This window comes from Erythrolamprus reginae, chromosome 6 (genome assembly GCF_031021105.1).
Source record: "Erythrolamprus reginae isolate rEryReg1 chromosome 6, rEryReg1.hap1, whole genome shotgun sequence".
NCBI classification, from domain to species: Eukaryota; Metazoa; Chordata; class Lepidosauria; order Squamata; family Dipsadidae; genus Erythrolamprus; species Erythrolamprus reginae.
In genome coordinates, this window is record NC_091955.1 from 97,161,562 (window position 1) to 97,183,869 (window position 22,308).

General features: G+C 44.8%; 1 protein-coding gene across 3 annotated transcripts in view; it reads left to right on the plus strand.

The window, feature by feature from the left end:
• Positions 1–22,308, plus strand: part of FLNC (filamin C) — an 89,077-nt gene that overhangs the window by 53,020 nt on the left and 13,749 nt on the right. For 2 of the 3 annotated variants that reach the window (XM_070754510.1, XM_070754512.1), the window contains exons 22-37: positions 1,300–1,473; positions 2,934–3,096; positions 3,991–4,151; positions 5,002–5,169; positions 6,282–6,405; positions 7,537–7,693; positions 8,281–8,470; positions 8,575–8,598; positions 9,335–9,582; positions 10,672–10,770; positions 12,733–12,832; positions 15,838–15,978; positions 18,043–18,171; positions 18,374–18,547; positions 19,282–19,443; positions 21,215–21,418. In XM_070754510.1, coding sequence (XP_070610611.1) covers positions 1,300–1,473; positions 2,934–3,096; positions 3,991–4,151; positions 5,002–5,169; positions 6,282–6,405; positions 7,537–7,693; positions 8,281–8,470; positions 8,575–8,598; positions 9,335–9,582; positions 10,672–10,770; positions 12,733–12,832; positions 15,838–15,978; positions 18,043–18,171; positions 18,374–18,547; positions 19,282–19,443; positions 21,215–21,418 — 2,418 coding nt within the window. The remainder of the gene's footprint in view (positions 1–1,299; positions 1,474–2,933; positions 3,097–3,990; positions 4,152–5,001; positions 5,170–6,281; positions 6,406–7,536; positions 7,694–8,280; positions 8,471–8,574; positions 8,599–9,334; positions 9,583–10,671; positions 10,771–12,732; positions 12,833–15,837; positions 15,979–18,042; positions 18,172–18,373; positions 18,548–19,281; positions 19,444–21,214; positions 21,419–22,308) is intronic. The other variant, XM_070754511.1, reaches the window with a different exon arrangement.

Consider the following 22,308-nt stretch of genomic DNA (forward strand, 5'->3'; position numbering starts at 1 on the left):
GAGCTGGCAAGATTGTTAGCACCTAGTTAGTGCTGGGGAAAGAAAGCTACATTCAGGGTATAAGACACACCCAAATTAACAGCCTCTTTTAGGGAGGAAAAAAGTGCGTCTTATACTCTGAAAAATGCGGTAAGAACCAACTATTAGGAGATGACAGGACTGAGCCCGAGGGAGGGGTCAAATGTGTTAAAAGTCCCGAGTCCCTGTACCTCCGCGAGATCGAAGTCCAGCCCACCTTTGAATGGCTTCCTTATCTCCCGCTCATTTCCCTTAACAGTCAGTTGGCCAGATTCTTGTAGGCAGCTTAAGCTTCCAATAAATCTTTAGGCAAGTAGTCCTTGATTTACAGCAGTTCATTTAGTGGTTTTCTATAGTTTGGCCTGAGTTCGTGTAATTCACAATTTTAACATGTCAATTTTCTTTTTTAAAAAAAATTACATTTATCTCCTGCCTATTTTACTGTTGGGCTCTCTGGTAGACTTCTCCCAAAAATTCACAGGTACAAATGTCAGACACACACACGTTTGAAAATTCAAAACAATGTTCTTTATAATGAAAATTCACTGAAACTAAGCCCTCTTTTGGTATAGCAAAGAGCACTGGTCTCCAAACAAACTGGTAATTTGTACAAGTCAGTTATCAGTTCTGTGATACTTAGCTTGCAGCTGTGAGGCAATTCACAGTCCTTCTTCTTTCACAAAGTGAAACACACTTGGCTCTGGTTTAGTTTCAAAGCGGGGAAAAATCAGCACACAAAGGTCAAAGTCAGTAAAGCAGGCACGAAACACAACGATCAGATAATCCTCCAGAATGGCCAAACCCACAGGCTGCTATTTATAGCAGCCTCGCTAATGACCACAGCACCACCCAACCACAGGTGGCCTCATTTTCTTTGATAATAATCTCTCAGTTGTTTCTGCCTATGCATCGCTCTCCGCATGCGTGGCTGTATCATTAACTCTTGTTCCGAATCCAAGGAGGAGAGAGATAATTGATCTCCTTCTGAGCTGTCTGCCCCACTCTCCTCCTCCCTGTCACTCATGTCTTCTTGGTCAGAGGAGCCTTCATCATCAGATTCCACCGGGGGCAAAACAGGCCTGCAGCATGTGGATGTCTCCCCCACACCCACAGTCCTTGGGGCAGGAGCAGGGCCAGAGCTAACCACAACATAGGGCAGTTGACTAAACGGGCAGCAAATAAATTTATTAAAAGATAAATAAATTTCTGGGGTGCCCGCTCCCACAGATCCAAGCGGGGTGCTCATTATTGCTCACTCCTTTGCCTTCTCTCTCCCCCCAGGAGTCCTGCGTGAGGTCACCACAGAGTTCACAGTGGATGCTCGTTCTCTTACCAAAACGGGGGGCAACCACATCCAAGTGCGGGTTATTAACCCTTCGGGGGCCAAGACGGATACCTACATCACCGACAATGGGGACGGCACCTATCGGGTCCAGTACACCCCCTTTGAAGATGGTAAGGCTCCGCTAATGTGCCTCCTCCCCCTTCTCTCTCGTCATCATCACCCCCCCCGGCTTCAATGGGAGCTCTTCCCGGCTACCTTGGATGCAAAAAAATACAATCCAATAAATCTGCCTCTAGCTAGGATCGAACTCGCAACCTCCTGATTGTGAGACAAAGGCTCCACCTCCAGGCTGCTGTTGCAAGGAGAAACGGTGGCCTGGAAGTGGATTTCTCATCTCACAATCTGGAGGTTATGAGTGATTCTAGCTAGAGGCAGACATCGTATTTTTCGGAGTATAAGACGCACCTTAGCTTTTGGGGAGGACAATAGGGAAAATAATCTGCTTACCAGGTTTTCAAATGGCTAGTGTCCTTAGTCTGGTCAGCTTCAGCACATTATTTTATTCTCTGGTTAAGGGCTTTAAAAAACCTTTATTCGGAGAGAGTAACAATGGAAGAGCTTGCAAGCCAGTAAGAGCTGGGTACATCATCAGCACCTGGAAAGAAACAGTCGGAGCAAGTAGAGCAATGGAAAAAACCCTGCAAAGACTTAGAGCAAAGGCTTGGGAAACATTCTTTGCAGAGAGTAACAATGAAAGAGCTTGCAAGTGGGTAAGAGCTGGGAACATTGTTAGCACCTGGTTAGGACTGGAAAGAAACTAATTCAGAGCAAGTTAGAGCAATGAAAAAAACCTGCAAAGACTTAGGGCTTGGAAAACTCTCTTGGCAGAGAGAAACAATGAAAGAGCCTGAGAGGTAAGAGCTGGGAAGATGGTTAGCAGCTAGTTAGGGCTGGGGAAAAAAAAAAGCTACATTCAGAGTATAAGACGCACCCAAATTATCAGACTCTTTTAGGAAGGAAAAAGGTGCATCTTATACTCTGAAAAATAGAAATAGAATATAATTCACCACCCTGAAAAATACAGTAAATCTCTTCCCCCACGAACATTCACTATGAGAGCTACGTGCCTTGTAACCTTACTTTCCGGATAACCCTCGTAAGTCTGCATTGGCGACAGGGAATGGCATCCAGCCATCAAAACACTTGACTGCATACAATTTATTTATTTTATTTATTTATTTATTCATTTGTCCAATACACAAATACATAGGAAGAAAAATAGACATGTGGTAATATAAAAGAGGGTGAAGGTGAACTTAGAGGAGAGGATATATGAAAGGAAGAGAATATATAGGATAGGTGAAAGAAAGGAAAGACAATTGGACAGGGGACGAAAGGCACACCAGTGCACTTATGTACGCCCCTTACTCGCCTCTTAGGAACCTGGAGAGGTCAATCATGGAGAGTCTAAGGGAGAAATGTTGGGGGTTAGGGGTTGACACAATGTTGGGAGAATTATAATAACGGGAGGAAAATGCAGACAATCCCCCTCCACCGCCCCAGGTAAGGGGGCAATGATGTTTTGCCCAGCCTAGGGGACGAAGGCCCACCTGACCTCTTTGTCTCACAGGTATGCATCTGGTGGAGGTGACCTACGACGATGTGCCAGTGCCCAAGAGCCCCTTCCGGGTGGGTGTCACTGAAGGCTGCGACCCCAGCCGTGTCCGTGCCTACGGTCCTGGTCTTGAAGGGGGGTTGGTCAACAAGTCGAACCGCTTCACCGTGGAAACCAGGTGAGCCTCCCAGAGGGTTCGGCTAGGAGGAAGGGTCCCGGGCTCAAGGCAGGACAATCCTTTGTCTTTGCAGGTGGAACTGGATCTAAACCGGTGTGTTCCAAAAAAGCTGGCAGCATTATTATTATTATTATTATTATTATTATTATTATTATTAATAGAAGTAGAAATAGAAATAGAAGTAGAAATAGAAAAAATAGAAATAGAAATAGGTTTTTAGTTTTTTAATATTAGATTTGTGCCAATATAATATTGTTTTTATCGTTGTTGTGAGCCGCCCGGAGTCTATGGAGAGGGGCGGCATACAAATCTAATAAATTATTATTATTATTAAATAGAAATAGAGATAGAGATAGAGATAGAAAAAATAGAAATAGAAATAGAATGTAATTCTTTATTGGCCAAATGTGATTGGACGCACAAGGAATTTGTCTTTGGTGCAGTAAAATGATATAACAGCTATAGATTAAAAAAAACCCACAACCCAAGTTAAAGACCAGATTAAAACAAATAGACAATCATAAAGTTACACACACACAAAAAAAACCCCTGAGAGAAGCAGATTCAAAACAAGAAATCAATCGTCACCATAAATAATAGGATGAAATTCAAGACAGCGTCTCCTGGTGTTTATGCTGCAGCATTTGGGGGGGGGGGGTTGCTGACCTTTGACCCCCCCCCAGGTCACATAAGATGGGTGGATTGATTAGGTCTGGGATCTTCTGCAGGCAACTCTTGTAGATTTCATTTGTTTCATCTGTTTCTGGTGGTTTTAATTCACCAAGTGGTGGCTGAACTTACCTGTAGGAATGTTGGTGGGTTTGTTCTTGGTGACTTTGTTCGCAGGTCCTATTTTTGGGTGGTGTTCTTTAATGGGGTCCCTTTTCTCCTCAGGGGTGCAGGGACTGGGGGTCTCGGCTTGGCCATCGAAGGCCCCTCAGAGGCCAAAATGTCCTGCAAGGACAACAAAGACGGCAGCTGCAGCGTGGAATACATCCCTTTCACGCCTGGGGACTATGACGTCAACATCACCTTCGGTGGACGCCCCATCCCAGGTGGGTGAGGACGGAGGATGGGCAAGGAAGAGAGGAGGGGGGGAAGGCCCAGGCCCAGGTGAGAAGTGGGCAGATCTTGGGAGGCCCATGATGGCTCATGCAGCTGTACTAGTTGCAATCAGATCGTATGGTCCAGTGCCAGCCTTCTTCTCAAAGCTCTTCCAAGAAAGCCCGGATGAGCAACCAGAAGTGGTCAAAGAAGCCAAAGTGTTATGGTCTGTTGGACACTGGACCCTCCAGCAGCCAACTCAGAGGAGGAGGAGGTGGTGGTGGTGGTGGAGTGAGAATCAGCCTCAGGGCAACCTGAGAGCTCCAAGGGGGAAGAGGGAACGGAGCTGTCAGAGAGAGAGAGAGGCGGAGTCTGGGCCATCCATCAGCCCTCAGATGGAGAGACATACAGTCTCCCAGATCTGAAGGTGGCCGATGGCAAAGGGGAGGAACAGCTGGGTCCTGTGTCTGACGCACAGATGCATAGAATGCAAGTGGCTGATGATGAAGAGAAGGAACACCTGGGTCCTGTGCCTGATGCACAGGTGCATAGAAGGCAGAGGAGAGGAGAGCAGTGGAAATATATGGACTGGTCCTTGGGATGGAAGATCCACTGCTGCTGCACCCTAGCTCTGGAGATAAAAGGGCCAGGGAGGGCGGAGATGAATTGATGGGGAAGAAAACTGTCCATTTCTCTGCCGGACAGACTTATGACCCTGCGGTGAGAGAGAAACTTTTTGCCGGCGCTCTTAATAAAAGAACCATTGATTTAATTGCAGAGGGTTTGTCGTATTTGGGGAACTGAGTTGGGACACAAAGGGTGATCTTCTGCTGCTCACTCGTGATGGGTCTCTTTTCACAGGGAGCCCCTTCCGTGTTCCTGTCAAAGACGTGGTGGATCCTAGCAAAGTCAAATGCTCGGGACCTGGGTTGGGGGCCGGCGTGAGAGCCCGGGTCCCTCAGACCTTCACTGTCGACTGCAGCAAGGCTGGGCTGGCCCCCCTGGAAGTGAAGGTGCTGGGGCCTTCAGGTATGCCGGTTTGGGGGAGAGGAGCGTTGATTAAGGAAGGATTATGGGATGGGAAGAAGCTGGGAAGAGGGGCCTCGAGGGGGACAGAGGTCTATGCCTGGATCTTCAAGAAGACATTGGACAACCGTTTGTCTGAAATGATATAGGGCCGTGATGCTAAACCTATGGAGCCATATCAGAGGGCATGTGAGACTTTTCCATGTTTTAGCTACAGTGCGCATGTGTGCACTGGTCAGCTGATTTTTGGCCTTGGGAAAGGCTGTTTCATCCTCTGGACACTTCAGGCAAGCTTCCCTGAGCCCCGGAGGCAAAAAAAATCCCCCAACAGACAAACCAGAAGTTCAGAAAAACACATTTCTGGTTTGCCGTTGTGCTATTTTTTGCACTCTGGAAGCTTCCCTGAACCCTCAGGAGTGCAATGTTTCTGTTTATCTATTAAAAGGAATTATTATTAATTGGGTTTGTTAATTCGGTTCATGGCCACATTTGTGATACATTATTTGGATTTTTCCCCCCTTGAAATTGTTATAATTTTTTCTCAGGCTCAGATTTAATTTTTTTAAAAACCTGCTGGATGTAAAAAGGAAGTTTTTCCTCTTTTTTTCTTGTTTTTTAAATCTTTTAAAGGGCATTTATTATAAGAAGAGCGGAGGGGCGGCATACAAATCTAATAAATTTATTATTATTATTATTATTATTATTATTATTATTATTATTATTATTATTATTATTAGAAACATAGAAACATAGAAGACTGACGGCAGAAAAAGACCTCATGGTCCATCTAGTCTGCCCTTATATTATTTCCTGTATTTTATCTTACAATGGATATATGTTTATCCCAGGCATGTTTAAATTCAATTTAAATTCAAATTATTATTATTATTATTGTTGTTGTTGTTGTTAAGAAATATACATGAACATTGATATTGCAGATATAGGGAGAAAATTGAAGCACTACGGCCAAATTAATTAGATGTGATTAATATTAGGAACAGTCTAAAAAGTGTTAAGAACTTTTGATGGGTCGGTTCTGGCCTAGTTGGCTTGCATTGACCCAAAGCCACCGTAGATGCCTTCTAATGCTTTGCCCCTCTTCTTCCTCTCTCCAGGAGTGGCTGAGCCGGTGGAGGTGCATGACAATGGAGACGGCACGCACGCTGTGAAATACACACCAGCTACAGATGGACCGTACACCATCTCTGTCAAATATGCCGGGCAAGAGGTGCCCCGCAGGTGAGAGTATTAGAGGTTCCTGGCCAACTTCTTCCACCGCTAGAAGACTTTAGATCCTTTCTCGAAGCCCCCACGATTCACTTAACAACAAGGGCAAGAAAGGTCGTAAAAAGGGGCAAAACTCACATGACAAATGTCTTGTTTAGCAACAGGCGTTCAGGGTAGTATAGTCCTTTGCAGATGAGGACTACCAGTACCATATTCTCTTCTGTTTAATCATAAAAGTGTCTGTTGGGTTCAGTCGGGTTTACTGCTATAGAATTCACCCTTCTGGGTGACCAAGACTACAATCTCCAGCATTCCCAGCCACAGGGTATCAGGGATGGGAGTTGTAATCTGACTGATCTGGCCCTCTGATTCTGCAGAAGGAGAGGCTCAAGTCCTTTTGGGGTTGTCGGGGGGACCCTGGTTAGATACCCTTCCCAACTCACATCAGCTGCTTGCTTGGCAAATAGGAAGAAGAACAGAATTGTTTTATTGGGGAGGTGGAGGGCATAAAAACACACCTACCTAAATGCAAATAAACGGAATGAAGGAAGAAATGAATGAATTGAATGAATTGAATTGAATAAATCAGTTTAAATGAATGATTGAATAAATGAATGAATGGGTTGAATGAGTTGAAATGAATGAATGAATGAATGAATGAATAAATGAATGAATTGAATGAGTTGAAATGAATGAATGAATGAATGAATAAATGAATGAATTGAATGAGTTGAAATGAATAAATCAGTTGAAATGAATGATTGAATAAATGAATGAATGAGTCGAAATGAATGAATGAATAAATGAATTAATTGAATGAGTTGAAATGAATAAATCAGTTGAAATGAATGATTGAATAAATGAATGAATGAGTTGAATGAGTTGAAATGAATGAATGAATGAATTGAATGAGTTGAATTGAATAAATCAGTTGAAATGAATGAATGAATAAATGAATGAATTGAATGAGTTGAAATGAATGAATGAATTAATTAATTGAATGTTAAAATTAATTAATTGATTGATTGATTGATTGATTAATTAATTGATATGTCCCTCCCCAACTGAAAGGGTTCTTGGCTGGAAGGGAGGGGATGAGGGGAGGCCCAACCTATCTGATCTCCTGCCTTCTGCCTCTTTCAGCCCCTTTAAGATCCGGGTCCTTCCTGCTCACGATGCCAGCAAAGTGCGGGCCAGCGGTCCTGGACTCAACACCTCGGGCATCCCTGCCAGCCTGCCAGTGGAGTTTACCATTGACGCTCGTGACGCTGGTGAAGGGTTGCTCACAGTACAGATCCTGGTAAGTGGTGGGACTGGAGACTAAAACATTTGATGAACGGTTGCAGGAACTGGGCACGGCTACTGTAAGGAAGAGAAGGACCAGGGATTGACACGATAGCATCTTATTTGAGGGACTGCTATAGAGAGGAGAGGGTCAAACTATTCTCCAAAGCACCTGAAGGCCAGACAAAGAATAATGGAAGAAAACTGAACAAGGAGAGATTCAACCTGGAAATGAGGAGGAATTTTCTGACAGTGAAGAGCAATCAACCCATGGACCAGAAGTTTTGGGAGCTTCTGGAGGTTTTCAAGAAGAGATTGGACTGTCATTTGTCCGAAATGGTGTGGGGTCTTCTACTTGGATAGGGGTTGGACCAGATGACCTACAAGGTCTCTTCCAACCCTATAATTAGGATGGATTATTTCTACATTTCTTTCTCTGTCCGTTGTACAGTCGAGGGCTCGGCTTCCTTTTCTCTGATCAGTTCTAGGCTTTGTCTTCTCCTCCTCCTCCCCCCAGCTCACTTTCCAAGATCATTCTCGCGTTCCATTATAGGTTGACCTTTGACCAGACCCCCTGCCTCTCTTTCTCCCCCCATCCCCCAGGACCCCGAGGGCAAACCCAAGAAGGCCAACATTCGGGACAACCGAGATGGGACCTACACAGTCTCCTACGTTCCAGACATGACGGGCCGCTACACCATCACCATCAAATACGGCGGCGATGAAATCCCCTACTCGCCTTTCCGCATCCACGCATTGCCCGCTGGAGATGCCAGCAAGTGCCTGGTGACAGGTAGGTGGTGGCTCTTCTTCCTACCTGGAGGGGGCACTTTGTTGGGGGCGAGAGTGTTTCCCGAACATGGATGCTCATGTCTCTTCCTGTCTCTCTGTCTCCAGTGTCCATCGGAGGCCACGGACTAGGTAAGCTTTGACGTGGACTGCAAGAACGTTGTCATGGCCACGTTACCCCATCGGGTTCCCTGATGTTTTGGAGATTGGGAACAAAGAGGTCCAGGAGGTTCTGTTTGCAAAGGATGGGTTCCAAAAGAGACAATAGGCTTTTATTGATTGATTGATTTTGTCCATTACACAATGACGGTTTTAGTGGGTATACACATAGTAAAATACATAATGAAGGTTATAGAGGATATACGCTATATCTAAGAAAGAATAGAAGATATAGGAATAAAATATGAGCCGGGGTGGCGCAGCAGGTAGAGTGCTGTACTGCAGGCCACTGAAGCTGACTGTAGATCTGTAGGTCAGTGGTTCAAATCTCATCACTGGCTCAAGGTTGACTCAGCCTCCCATCCTTCCGAGGTGGGTAAAATGAGGACCCGGATTGAGGGGGCAATAGGCTGGCTCTGTTAAAAAGTGTTATTGCTAACATGTTGTAAGCCGCCCTGAGTCTACGGAAAAGGGTGGCATAAAAATCGAATGAATGAATGAATGAATATATCAATGAAAGAATAGAAGAAGATATATAGGAATAGAAGAAATGTATAGGAGATATAGGAGAGCAATAGGACAGGGGATGGAAGGCACTCTAGGGCACTTATGCACGGCCCTTTTAGTAAGAGGTCTCTGCAATGGGATCTTCACCTGTAGACTGTGGCCTCTGGGCTTGGCTGCCACCCTTCTCTTCATTTCTCTCTAGGGGCGTGCCTTGGTCCCACCATCCAGATTGGAGAGGAGACGGTGATCACGGTGGACGCCAAGGCAGCTGGGAAGGGCAAAGTGACATGCAAAGTCTCCACGCCCGACGGGGCTGAGCTGGATGTCGATGTGGTGGAGAACCACGATGGGACCTTCGACATCTATTACACAGCTCCCGAGCCCGGCAAATACGTCATCACCATCCGTTTCGGAGGCGAGCAGATCCCCAACAGTCCCTTTCATGTGGTGGTGAGTACAGGGTGTGCCCAGACAGAATACAACGGTGTAAAAAAGGATGTGGAGACTCTTGAAAGAGGGTAGAGAAGAGCAACAAAGAGGATGAGGGGACTGGAGGCTAAAACATATGAAGAACAATTGCAGGAACTGGGCAGGGCTAGTTTAATGAAAAGAAGGACCAGGGCAGGATAGCAGACTTCCAATATCTCAGGGGTTGCCACAAAGAAGAGGGAGTCAAGCTATTCTCCAAAGCACATGAGGGCAGAACAAGAAGCAATGGCTGGAAACTAAACTAGGAGAGAAGCAATTTAGAACTAAGGAGGAATTTGCCGACAGTGAGAACAATTAGCCAGTGGAACAGTTTTCCTCCAGAAGTTGTGAATGCTCCAGTACTAGAGGTTTTAAGGAATATGTTGGACAACCATCTGTCTGAAGTAGTGTAGGGTTTCCTGCCTAAGCAGGGGGTTGGAGTAGAGGATCTCAAGGTCCCTTCCAGCTCTGTTGTTGTTGTTAGTATTGTTATTTTCACAAAAAAACAATAATATACATCAAATGAAATTTACTACTACTACTACTACTACTACTACTACTACTACTACTACTACTACCATCCATGGGGTAAAGGGACACAAGCAAAGGCACCCTTTTTTAAAGATCATCAGGCAATCAATAGAAATGTGGAGCTCCTGATTAAACTAGGGGCTCCATGGGCTTCGTGGTTTCCTTGCAGATGTTTTATGACCCAACTAGATAATGTTATCAGTAGTAGAAGGGAGCGGGTTTTGTGGAGAAGGAGAAGGAGGACAATTCATGCTCTCTGAGCTTAGTTGTTTTCCTGCAGACCTTTCGTGACCCAAGTAGGTAACATCATCAGTGCCAGGACGGAGAGCTAGAAGGCTTCTGATAATGAGTTGGGTCACGAAGGGTCTGCAGGAAAGCCACCAAGCTCAGGGAGGACTCATCTGGTTGAGTTTGGTGGCCATCCCACACTGGTTCAGCTCTATCCCACCAACCACCGGATGCGGCGAGGTTGTGGGGTGGAAGAGGGTTCTTGTGACGCACGAAGGACCCTCCTCTGACGTCTCCCTTGCTTCCCGGCAGGCCTGTGACTCCATTTCTCAGGTGGAGGAGCCCTGTGAATCCAACCAACTCCGCCAGCCCTTCCCGGTGCACCACCCTGGTGGCTTCCCTCCGCACTGGGTACCAGGACCGTTTCCCTCGCTCGCCTTTCTCTCCTCTCTCACTCTCTCTCTTTCTGTCCTGGAAAGGAGGGTCCCCCCTTTGCCCCCAATGCCAAGAGGGTTCTCACAGTGGTGGGCTGCTAAGGTGGAACAGTGACCTGTACTCGGCCCTGTGGCTCTGAGTGCTAGCGCAATTATGCCCCTGCAGGTGCGCTGTGGAATGCTAAGGATCAGCAGCTCCTTGGGCAGTTTGAGCTTCCTGAGTTGGCGCAGAAAGAACATTCTCTCTTGAGCCTTTTTAATGATGTCTTTGATGTTAGCTGACCATTTTAGGTCTTGAGATACGATAGAACATGGAACATCTACACACGGATTCCTTCTCACATGGTCAATTATATGTTGCATGTTCTGGAGTTGGTAAATCAGACAAACCAGGCTGAGTCACCTGTGTGTCCGCATGCTATTTCGCTACCTGCCCAGGTGCAGTAGCATAATTGCACTGGACTCTGCTAGCACTCGGAGCCATGGGGGCGAGCACATGTCACCGATGTACCTTAGCAGCCCTCCTTTGGGTCCTCAGTTTGCGGCAGAAGGAATCGAGAAGGTGATCACGATGTGCAGTTGAAGCTCTCCCAACTTTGGATGGGCCACACAGACAGATTTGGTTGTGCTCTTTCAGCCGCCATCTTCTGTTGGACACCTCCTGCAGATAGCCCTGGCTGAGGCCAAGTTCCGACCTTGGGTTTTCTGAGACATTTGTTTGCTTCTTCCCTTTCCATCCTTCCCAGAGGGCCTGAGAGCATGAAATAATAGCAGTCTTCCAGTATTTGAGGGGCTGCCACATGAAGAGGGGTGGTGGTGGAACCAACCTATTCTCCAAAGCCCCTGAAGACAGGACAAGAAGCAACAGATGGAAACTGATCAAGGAGAGAAGCCACCTAGAACTTAGGAGAAACTTCCTAACAGTGAGGACAATTCACAAGAGGAACGAGTTGCCACCAGCACTTTTTTATTTTATTTTATTTAACATGACTTGTATGCTGCCCAATTCCAGTGAACTCTGGGCGGCTAACAACATTTAAAACAATACAAAAGTTACAATATCAAAATAAAATCAGAATAAACTATGAAAACTATTAATAACCTTCTAATAACATTCATACACTGAGTCATTCCTAGTCCTAGGCCCGCTGGAAAAGCCAGATCTTAACTGCTTTCCGAAAGGCCGGTAGGGTAGGGATAGTGCGGATCTCTGGGGGCAGTTGGTTCCAAAGCAATGGAGCTGCCACAGAGAAGGCCCTCCCCCGTGGCCCTACCAACCAACATTGCTTGGTGGACGGGAGCTGGGGAAGGCCAACTCTGTGGGCCCTTATTGCCCACAGGGAAGTATGAGGTAGTAGATGGTCCCGTAAGTAGTCTGGTCCTAAGCCATGTAGAACTTTAAAGGTGATAACCAACACCTTGAATTTGATCCGGAGACCAATTGGGAGCCAATGCAGCTCACAGAGAGTTGGAGTTATGTGGGTGCATCTTGGTGCCCCTACTACGGCTCGCGTGGTTGCATTTTGAACCAGCTGTAGTCGCCCAACACTCTTCCAGGGCAGCCCCATGTAGAGCCTGTTGCAATAGTCCAGGCGATAGTCAACTTGTGGGAGTTTCATCGCTGGAGGTTTTCAAGAAGTAGATTGGACACAATTTCTCCAGAAATTGCTGCCCCCACTGAATTCCCTTCAGTGTATCCTGGGCTCTTCTCTTTTGGGGGTGGGGTGGAGGGGGTGCCGTTGGTCTTTCCTTACAGCTCTGTCGCTTCCAGCCTCTACGTACCCCCCAAGACGGTTTTGTTTTCCAAATCGTTCTTTTTTCCATTTGTCTCGTCTCGGGGTGCTCTTTCCTCTCTTTCTCAGCCCCTCCTCCTTCTCTACCTGGACTTAGTCTCTCTTTCTGCCCCCACCCCCGTTTCCTCTCTCCCCCTCCACGCCAGGCCATGGATGAGCCCGTCGCCCCACCGGAGAGCGTGGACGCCATGCTGCGGCCCTTCAACCTGGTCATCCCCTTCGCCGTGCAGAAGGGAGAGATTACAGGTAGACTGTCTGTCTGTCCGTCTGTCTGTCTGGGGATTGGGGTGTATGGGAAGGGGGGGATCATGGCCTGGAAGCGCAGACTTGACTTTTTGGAGTGGGGGGTAGGGGCCCCCGAGTTACATCGTTTTGGAATCGCTTCTGAGTTTCTGTATTACGGCTAGGCCTCGAGTTACGACCGTTCGTTCACTGGTAGTGACTCCCATATTTTATTTTTATTTTTATCTTTATCTTTATTTATTTATTATTTATTTATTTATTTTTATTATTTTATTATTATTTTATTATTTTATTATTTTTATTTTTTATTTATTTTTATTTTTATTTTTAATTTAATTTAATTTTATTATTTTGTTTTGTTTTATTTTATTTTATTTTTAATTAAATTTGTACGCTGCTCACTCCTGAAGGACTCTGGGCATCTTACAACAATAAAAAATAATATAAAAACAGTTTAAAATCCCATAATACAATCATACCATGTCATGCAATCTTATTCTATCCGGAACTAAAGAGGTGTCAATATTATATTATATTATATTATATTATATTATATTATATTATATTATATTATATTATATTATATTATATTATATTATATTATATTATATTTTAATTAAATTTTATTTATTTAGAATAGAATACAAGCAACAAGTTACAGTCATACAGTCATAAGTGAGAGGAGATGGGTGATAGGAATGATGAGAAAATATTAGTAGCAATAGTAGTGCAGACTTAGTAAATAGTTTGATAGTGTTGAGGGAATTATGTTTAGCAGAGTGATGGAATTTGGGAAAAAAACTGTGTCTAGTTGTCTTGGTGTGCAGTGCTCTGTAGCAACATTTTGAGGGTAGGAGTTGAAACAGTTTGTGTCCAGGATGCGAGGGGTCAGTCAATATTTCCCCGCCCTCTTTTTGACTCGTGCAGTCTACAGGTCCTCAATGGAAGGCCGGTTGGCAGCAATTGTTTTGTTCTGCAGTTCTGATTCTCCTCTGAAGTCTGTGTCGGTCCTGTTGGGTTGCAGAACCGAACCAGACAGTTACAGAGGTGCAGAGGGCAGACTCAGTGATTCCTCTGTAGAACTGGATCAGCAGCTCCTGGGGCAGTTTGAACTTCTTTAGTTGGTGTAGAAAGAACGTTCTTTGTTGAACTTTTTTGATGACGTTTTTGATGCTAGGTGACCATTTTAGGTCTTGAGATATGATAGAACCTATAACATCTACACACAGGTTCCTTCTCACATGGACTATTGTATGTTGCATGTCCTAGAGTTGGCAAATCAGACAAACCAGGCTGAGCCACAGCAATGAATGGCTGGGTACAGCTAGGAAGTTTATGCAGCATATACTGCTTTTTAAAAAGGTTTTTCTATTTGGCTCGCACACAGTACAAAGCCCCCTCTATAGGCGATGTTGTGGTTAGCTCTGGCCCAACTCCTGCCCCAAGGAATGTGGAGGTGGATGTGGGGGAGACATCCACATGCCGCAGGCCTGTTTTGCTCCCGATGGAATCTGCCGACAAAGCCTCCTCTGACCAAGGAAGCGTGAGTGACAGGGAAGAGGAGAGTTTGGCAGACAGCCCAGGAGGAGATCAATCATCTGTATCATCCTTGGATTCTGAACAAGAATTAATGACACATCCACGCATGCATAGAGTGATGCATAGGAGACAACAACTGAAGGATTATTACAAGAGAAAATGAGGCCACCTGTGGTTGGGTGGGGCTGCTGGAATTAGTGCTACAGATAAAAGTTCAGCCTGGTGTTTTAGCCTCATGGCAGTTTATCTGATTCATTGTTTTGTCAAGATCGTGGTTTTTGTGCTGTTCAAGATTGTGTGTGGACTCTCTGGATTTTAGAATTGGACTCAATTTCCCAGTTATTGGGTGAGCAATTGGACTGCATTTAACCTGTGCCTTGTGTGTACCAGAAAATCCCTTTGACATTTAAAAAGGGAGCTGTTTCTGTTTTTCTGTTTATAAAAACTTTTGGGTTTTCCTTTTATCGTGTGGTGTGTGTCTTCCTGGACTAATTACCCTGTAATTACGGGCAGTTGAAATACGCCGGCAGAACAGGCGATGGGCTGTTTGAATCATTTGGTGGCCAGATTAAAACGAAATAAACGATGAAAGGCAAATTCAGTTTCAGAGATTAAATCAATAATCCCAAAAGGAAAAAAGAGAGAGAGATGGGCTGGGTGAGCCAAAACAGAGATGGAGAGAGAGAGAAAACAAGGAGTTTGGAAGCTTTGATCCGTGGTTGTTTGCTAGGGCAGCTCAGTAGAACCTCCAAACCCAGGGGCAGTCTACCTTTGCGTCCTTGGGGGTGGAGTTTGTGAATTCCCCCCATCCTACACTCCTCTCACAACTGCATTCTGGGATCACACAATATGGCAGTTGAAAACCTGCATTCCGCTGTTCCGTTCTTTCCCATGATGCATTTGGAATACAGAGCATCTCAAGGAAATTATTTTCTTGAAAACAAATCTCTGGGAATTATGGACCCAGGGCTAGGGTTGGGGGCGAGCTTGTGGCCGCAGGGTCTTTTTGAGCTGACTCCATTTGGGGGGAGAAAAGGTGGGGCAGCCGGAAGCAGACAGCAAGGTAAATCTTGTTAGCCCCACCCACCTCTAGCCCCGCCTAGGTTTAGCTCCTCCCTCCCACCTGCAGCCTCCCAATTGCTGTTCATCAGCCCTGCTTCGACTTTAGACAGGTTGGAGTCAGTCCAGAAGTGGACAATGTTACTGAACTACAACTCCCAGGATCCTTCACTGTTGTTCAGACTGGGAGGCTGGGAGTTGTAGTTTGGGGAGGCTTCCCACATCTGGCTAGTCCCATTCTTGTCTCAGAAGTGGGAAACATTACTGAACTACAACTCCCAGGGTCCATGACTGTTAGCCAGGCTGGGCTTCTGGGAATTATAGTTTGGAGAGGTTTTCCCACTCCTGGCAAGTCCCATTCTTACGGGTGGGAGTTACCGTGGTCCCACCAGCCTGTTTTCTTCCTGCAGGTGAGGTCAGGATGCCTTCAGGCAAGACGGCACGTCCACACATCACCGACAATAAGAACGGGACGGTGACCGTGAAATACGCCCCCACCGAGAAGGGGCTGCATGAGATGGACATCAAATATGATGGCAACCACATTCCAGGTGAGAAACGCAGAGCGAACAGAGTCAAATTGATTCCTGGGGGCAGTAAGCAGCTGGCTGGGAACTCTGGGAGTTGAAGTCCACCCATCTTAAAGTTGTTAAGCCAACAGTGTGGTGCTAGCCCAAAAGGGCCAATGCAACCCTAAATTGCATTAACAGGGGGATACAATCAATAGCAATAGCATTTAGACTTATATAGCGCTTCGCAGTGTTTTTACAGCCTTTTCAAAGCGGTTTAAAGAATCAGCCTCCTGCCCCCCACAATCTGTGTCTTCATTTTACTACCAAGGAAGGAAGGGAGGGAGGGGGGGAGGAATAGTAGATTTATATACCACTTCACAGTGCTTTTCCATCCCTCTCTAAGCAGTTTTACAGAATCAGCCTCTTGCCCCCAACAATCTGGGTCCACATTTGACCCACCTCGGAAGGAGGGAAGGCTGAGTTGACCTTGAGCCGGTCAGGATCGAACTGCTGGCAGTGGGCAGAGTCTGGTTGCAATACTGCATTCTAACCACTGGGGAAGGAAGGAATGGAGGGAGGGAGGGAGAGAGGGACGGAGGAAGGAATAGTAATAGCACTTAGACTTATATACCACTTCATAGTGCCTTTCCATCCCTCTCTAAGCAGTTTTACAGACTCAGCCTCTTGCCCCCAACAATCTGGGTCCTCATTTGACCCACCTCAGAAGGAAGGAAGGAAGGCTGAGTCAACCTTGAGCCGGTGGTGAGATTTGAACTGCTGAAGTAGAGCTAGCAGTTAGCTAAACTAGCCCGTAGTTCTGCACTCTTACCACTGCACCACTCCGGCTCTAGATCATGGGAGGGAATAATACCACTCTATAAAGCCTTAGTAAATCCACAACTAGAGTACTACACCCACGTTTGGTCGCCACACTATAAAAAAGATGTTTAGAAAGAGGGCAGAGAAGAGCAACCAAGACGATTAGGGGACTGAAAGGTAAAATATATGAAGAACGGTTGCAGGAACTGGGCACGGCTAGTTTAATGAAAGAAGGACCAGGGGAGACACGATAGCAGCCTTCCAATATTTGAGGGGCTGCCACAGAGAGGAGGGGGCCAGGCCATTCTCCAAAACACTAGAAGGCCAGACAAGGAATAATGGATGGAAACTGACCTAGGAGAGATTCAACCTGGAAATAAGGAAGAATTTGTGACAATGAGAACAAACTGATGGAACAGAAGTTTCCTGGAAGCTTTCAAGAAGAGAGACTGGACTGGTGTAAGGTCTCCTGTTTGGACAGTGGGTTGGACTAGATGACCTACAATGTCCCTTCTAACTCCCTTAATCTGTTAATCTGATGGAATAGTTCGTTAGGGTTTTTAAATGGAGTTTTGCAGCTTTTATTAACTAATATTTGACTTTTTGTTATTTGTTGTGGTAAGATGCCCTGAATCCCACTGGGATTCGGCGGCATAGAAGGTAATTAAAAAATCAAATTAAATTAAAAAATTAAATTAAATTAAAAAATTAAATTAAATTAAAAAATTAAATTAAATTAAAAAATTAAATTAAATTAAAAAATTAAATTAAATTAAAAAATTACATTAAATTAAAAAATTACATTAAATTAAAAAATTACATTAAATTAAAAAAATTAAATTAAACTAAAAAATTAAATTAAATTAAATCAACTCGTTGAGCTGACTGGGCAATTCTGTGAGTCGAAGCCCACTTACCACATTTATTTATTAGTTGGACTTGTATGCCGCCCCTCTCCGAAGACTCGGGGCGAGAAACACCAGCCAGAAGAATGAAAACACATCACGTCTGGGTGCACACAGCTTATGCTAAACCCACTTTCTTAAACTACAGTTTGTTAAACAAAATAGGAATCAGATCCTTTTTAAGTGGAAATGCGAATTGCCATTTTGCTGGAGCTACTCTACCAGGTCCTACCCAGATCGGGGGGGCCAGACAAAATGACCTCTAAGCGCCCTTCCATGACTAGGACTTTCAGAAAGATTAGATGATTTCCCTCCTCGTTCCCTGCCTGCACAGGATTATGGGCCCCTGAATCCATTGCTTTTTTTCCTTCCCAACCAGGGAGCCCCCTCCAATTTTACGTGGACGCTCTCAACGCCCGCCACGTTAGTGCCTATGGACCTGGGTTGAGCCACGGCATGGTCAACAAACCCGCCACCTTTACCATTGTCACCAAGGATGCCGGCGAAGGTGAGTCTCCTGTACTGTGTGAAAAACGTGGTCAGAGAGTGTGTTGAAGTGTGCTGTTTATGGTAATTCCCTACTTGACCTCTCCCATCACACATGATGGCTACTCTCCAACATCACGAAAGCTGGAAAGGACCAACATTGCTCTCACCCTGAGACTAAACTTTCCCTCTTGAAGCTAACCAGCCTCTCCTCCTCCCCGCAGGAGGTCTGTCCCTGGCCGTGGAGGGCCCGTCAAAGGCCGAAATCACCTGTAAGGACAATAAAGATGGCACCTGTACCGTTTCTTACTTGCCCACGGCTCCCGGCGACTACAACATTATTGTCCGCTTTGATGACAAGCACATTCCTGGCAGCCCCTTCACTGCGAAGATCACAGGTGGGCCTTCTGCTCTCTCTCCCCCCCCACCTCAACTACTTTTGTAATTAATTTAATTTAATTTAATTTTGATGCACATTGTATTATTTTATTTTACTTACAAATACATCATACTATCATCAAACACAGAGATTTTACTACATCAGCCACAGTGAATCAGCAGAATGAACAGAGAAAGGAGAGAGAGAGAGAGAGAATCATGCTTTCTGGCTCCCTCTTATGGCAATTTGCAACACTACCTCTTAAAGCCATAGTACTTCAATGCAAACAAACACTCAGCTTGTTTATATATTGCCAACTCAACTGATTGTGCATAGTACTAACACAATCTAGAAACTAAGGAGCAATTTCTCAACAGTTAGAACAACCAATCACTTGAACGGCTTGCCTTCAGACGTTGTAAGTGCTCCAACGCTGGAAGTTTTAAAGAAGAGATTGGACAACCATTTGTCTGGAATGGTATAGGGTAGGGATCCCCAATCTCGGCCACTTTAAGACCTGTGGACTTCAACTCCCAGAATTCTGGGAGTTGAAATCCACAAATCTTAAAGTCGCCGAGATTGGAGAGCCCTGGTATAGGGTTTCCCGCCTGAGCGGGGGGCTGAACTAGAAGACCTCTAAGGTCCCTTTCCAATTCTGTCATTCTGACTGGGAAAAGTCATTCATTCAAATACTTAAGACATGTCTTGAACCCCAACCCTGATGGCTTCTCTCTCCCCACTTTTCTGGCCTAGGGGACGATTCCATGCGCACCTCCCAGCTCAATGTGGGCACTTCCACCGATGTGTCGCTGAAGATCACCGAGAGCGATTTGAGCCTCTTGACAGCCAGCATCCGGGCCCCATCTGGGAACGAAGAGCCCTGTTTGCTCAAGCGCCTGCCCAACCGCCATATCGGTGAGCCATCTTTTGCCACTTCCGCTAACCTAATATGGAACAGACACACAACCGGGAGCAGAGGAACTGAAATTGTAGCGGACAGAGAGTTTACAAGCTGTTGAAAATCAGAAAGGCAGCTGGGAGGGCAGCAGAGAGCCAGCAAAGAAACAACCACTGGCTCTTTGCTGCCCCTAGTGGACATTGGAGTTCTGCGGTTACATCCCGTATATCTAAAAAGAGAGTCAATAATAGAGGAGAATAGTTGTAGCTCAGGATTGAAATGTTGGAGTTCTTGGTGCTTTCTGAATTTGGTAGTTTTCTTGCAGATGTTTCATTGCCACGCTAGGGAATGTTATCAATGCTAGAGGGAGTGGGGTTTGCGAACTAGAGGAGAAGGAGAAAGAGAAGGAAAAAGAGAGGAAAGGTGGGAAGAGGAGGAGGGCTGTGAGGTCCTTGGTGCTCTCTGAGCTTGGCTGTTTTTTCACAGACTTTTCATGACCCAACTAGGTAATATTATCAATGCTAGAAGGGAGTTGGGTTTGCAGGGAGGGAGGAGGGAGGGAGGGGACAGCTTGCCTCCAGAAGCTATGAATACTCCAACACTGGAAGTTTTGAAGAAGATGTTCGATAACCGTTTGTCTGAAGTGGTGTAGGGTTTCCTGCCCAAGCAGGGGGTCGGACTAGAAGACCTTCAAGAGTGCTGTTCAGGAGTATTCAGAGTGACCCATGAGTTATCAAGGATGCACATGTGCAAAGGAAATGTGGAATTCTAGCAGATATCCAGCGGATGGTCAGGAGATATGAGTAATGGTTCAGTCATAAAAATACATTATGACAGATACATTAAAGCATATAAAATAGTACAGTGGTACCTCGACATACGAGTTTAATTCGTGCCAGAGCCGAGCTCGTATGTCGATCAATTCATATCTCGAACGAATGCATTTAGATTTTGCTTTTCACGCTGAGATAACTGGAAAAAATGGAATTCTTGTGCCACGTAGTGGACGTTCGGCTCATATCCCGAATTTGAGCTCGGGTGTCGAACAGAAATTTTGCTCATGTCTCAGCTCGTAACTCGGAATACTCGCATGTGGAGCAGCTCGTATCTAGAGGTACTACTGTATTTACTTTAGCAAATATCGTAGCCAGTCTTACAGTCAAATCAGTCAATAATTCTTTTTTTTTAAATTAAATTTTAATTTTAATTTTTTTAAAAATCAAAATAAGTCAGTAACTCTCAATACATTAACAATACTTCAAGCCTTACTTGTACATATTACAAATACATATGCTATCATCAGTGGAGGGCTACCAAAAGTTTTACTACCACTCTGTGGGTGTAGCTTATGCAGGATGCCCTGCATTTTCTTTCAACATCTTTCAGTGCAAATTGGGTGCTCTGGGGTGGAGCTCCATTTTCGCTACCCCACTACGTCCCCCCAACCCCGGCCGGGCAGCAGCCCACCCCTGACTATCATCGAACGCACAGTTCTTACTACAGCAGTCACAATGAATCAGCACAAAATGAGCAGAAAAACACAGAGAGAAAGAATCAGGCTTCTGGCTCCCTCTAGTGGCCCTCTGTAACACTAACTCTTAAAGCTTGTTTATATATTGCCAAATCCAACTGTTATGCACATAGTGCTCGTAACGGCCCCTTCCAACTCTGTTACTGTTGTTCTTATTATAGTCCGGGCAGTTTGAGGAAAGAGCTCCTGGCTTTGGTGAAATTTTAGGGCTGCCAGTTGTGCCCCCCCACTTCATTTCCCCATCTGCCTCTCCTCAGGGATCTCCTTCACCCCGAAGGAGGTTGGGGAGCATGTGGTGAGTGTTAAGAAAAGCGGCAAGCACGTCACCAACAGCCCCTTTAAGATCATGGTGGGCCAGTCGGAAATCGGCGACGCCAGCAAAGTGAAAGTCTCCGGCAAGGGGCTGGTGGAAGGACGCACCTTTGAGATGTCCGAATTCATTGTCGACACCCGGACTGCAGGTGAGGAAAAAAGAGGTTGTGTGACAATTATCGCGAGGGAGTATACAACTCGGTGGCAGCGACGGGGCGTTCAGAGTTAAGAAAATTGAGCTAATATAGGAGGCCCTTAAACATTAGGTTTGTTGATTGTATTAAAACAGGCTTAATTAGCTTTAATGAAATATATTAATAAAGCAAGTTGAATTTGATAAGTAAGTTTGGAATGTAAGTACAGATACCGTTTGAAAAAGTTATTAAAATGGAATTAGTGATTAACAGATGGTTTATGGTGTACTGAAAAAAATGAATGAAATTGTGCTTTTCTTCTTTATTTTTCTTTTTTAGTATTTTAATGTTAATGATTAGATAGACTATATAGGATTTTTTAGATTTAAGTAAAATGTGTAAAGAGAGATGGGAGGCACTTATTTATTTATTCATTCATTCATTCATTCATTCGTCCAATACACAAATACATAGGAAGAAAAATAGACATGTAGTAATATATATAAGGGTAAAAGTGAATGTTAATTAGAATGTTAGAAATATTGCTTATTTGTCATTCTAGATTTGAGGGAACATTAATGAGGAAATGTAATACATGATAATCATGATTGCTGGAGGACAAGATTAGAAAAAAAATTGCAGTAAGGGAGAAAGGATTTATAGAGAAATTTACAATTTGGGATTATGATTTTTTTGGTGGTGATTATATAAGAGTTACTAACAAAATACTGCATTTTATTGTCCTGGAATTAGAAGATATTTTGCATTTATGTATGGTATGCTTGTGTGTGTGTTTGTTAGAATATTGGGGTTCTCTTTTAAACTTTTTTAAATATTTAAATTATTTGTATTTGTTACGATTTGTTTATGCCTTGTTGTGAGCTGCCCCGAGTCTGCGGAGAGAG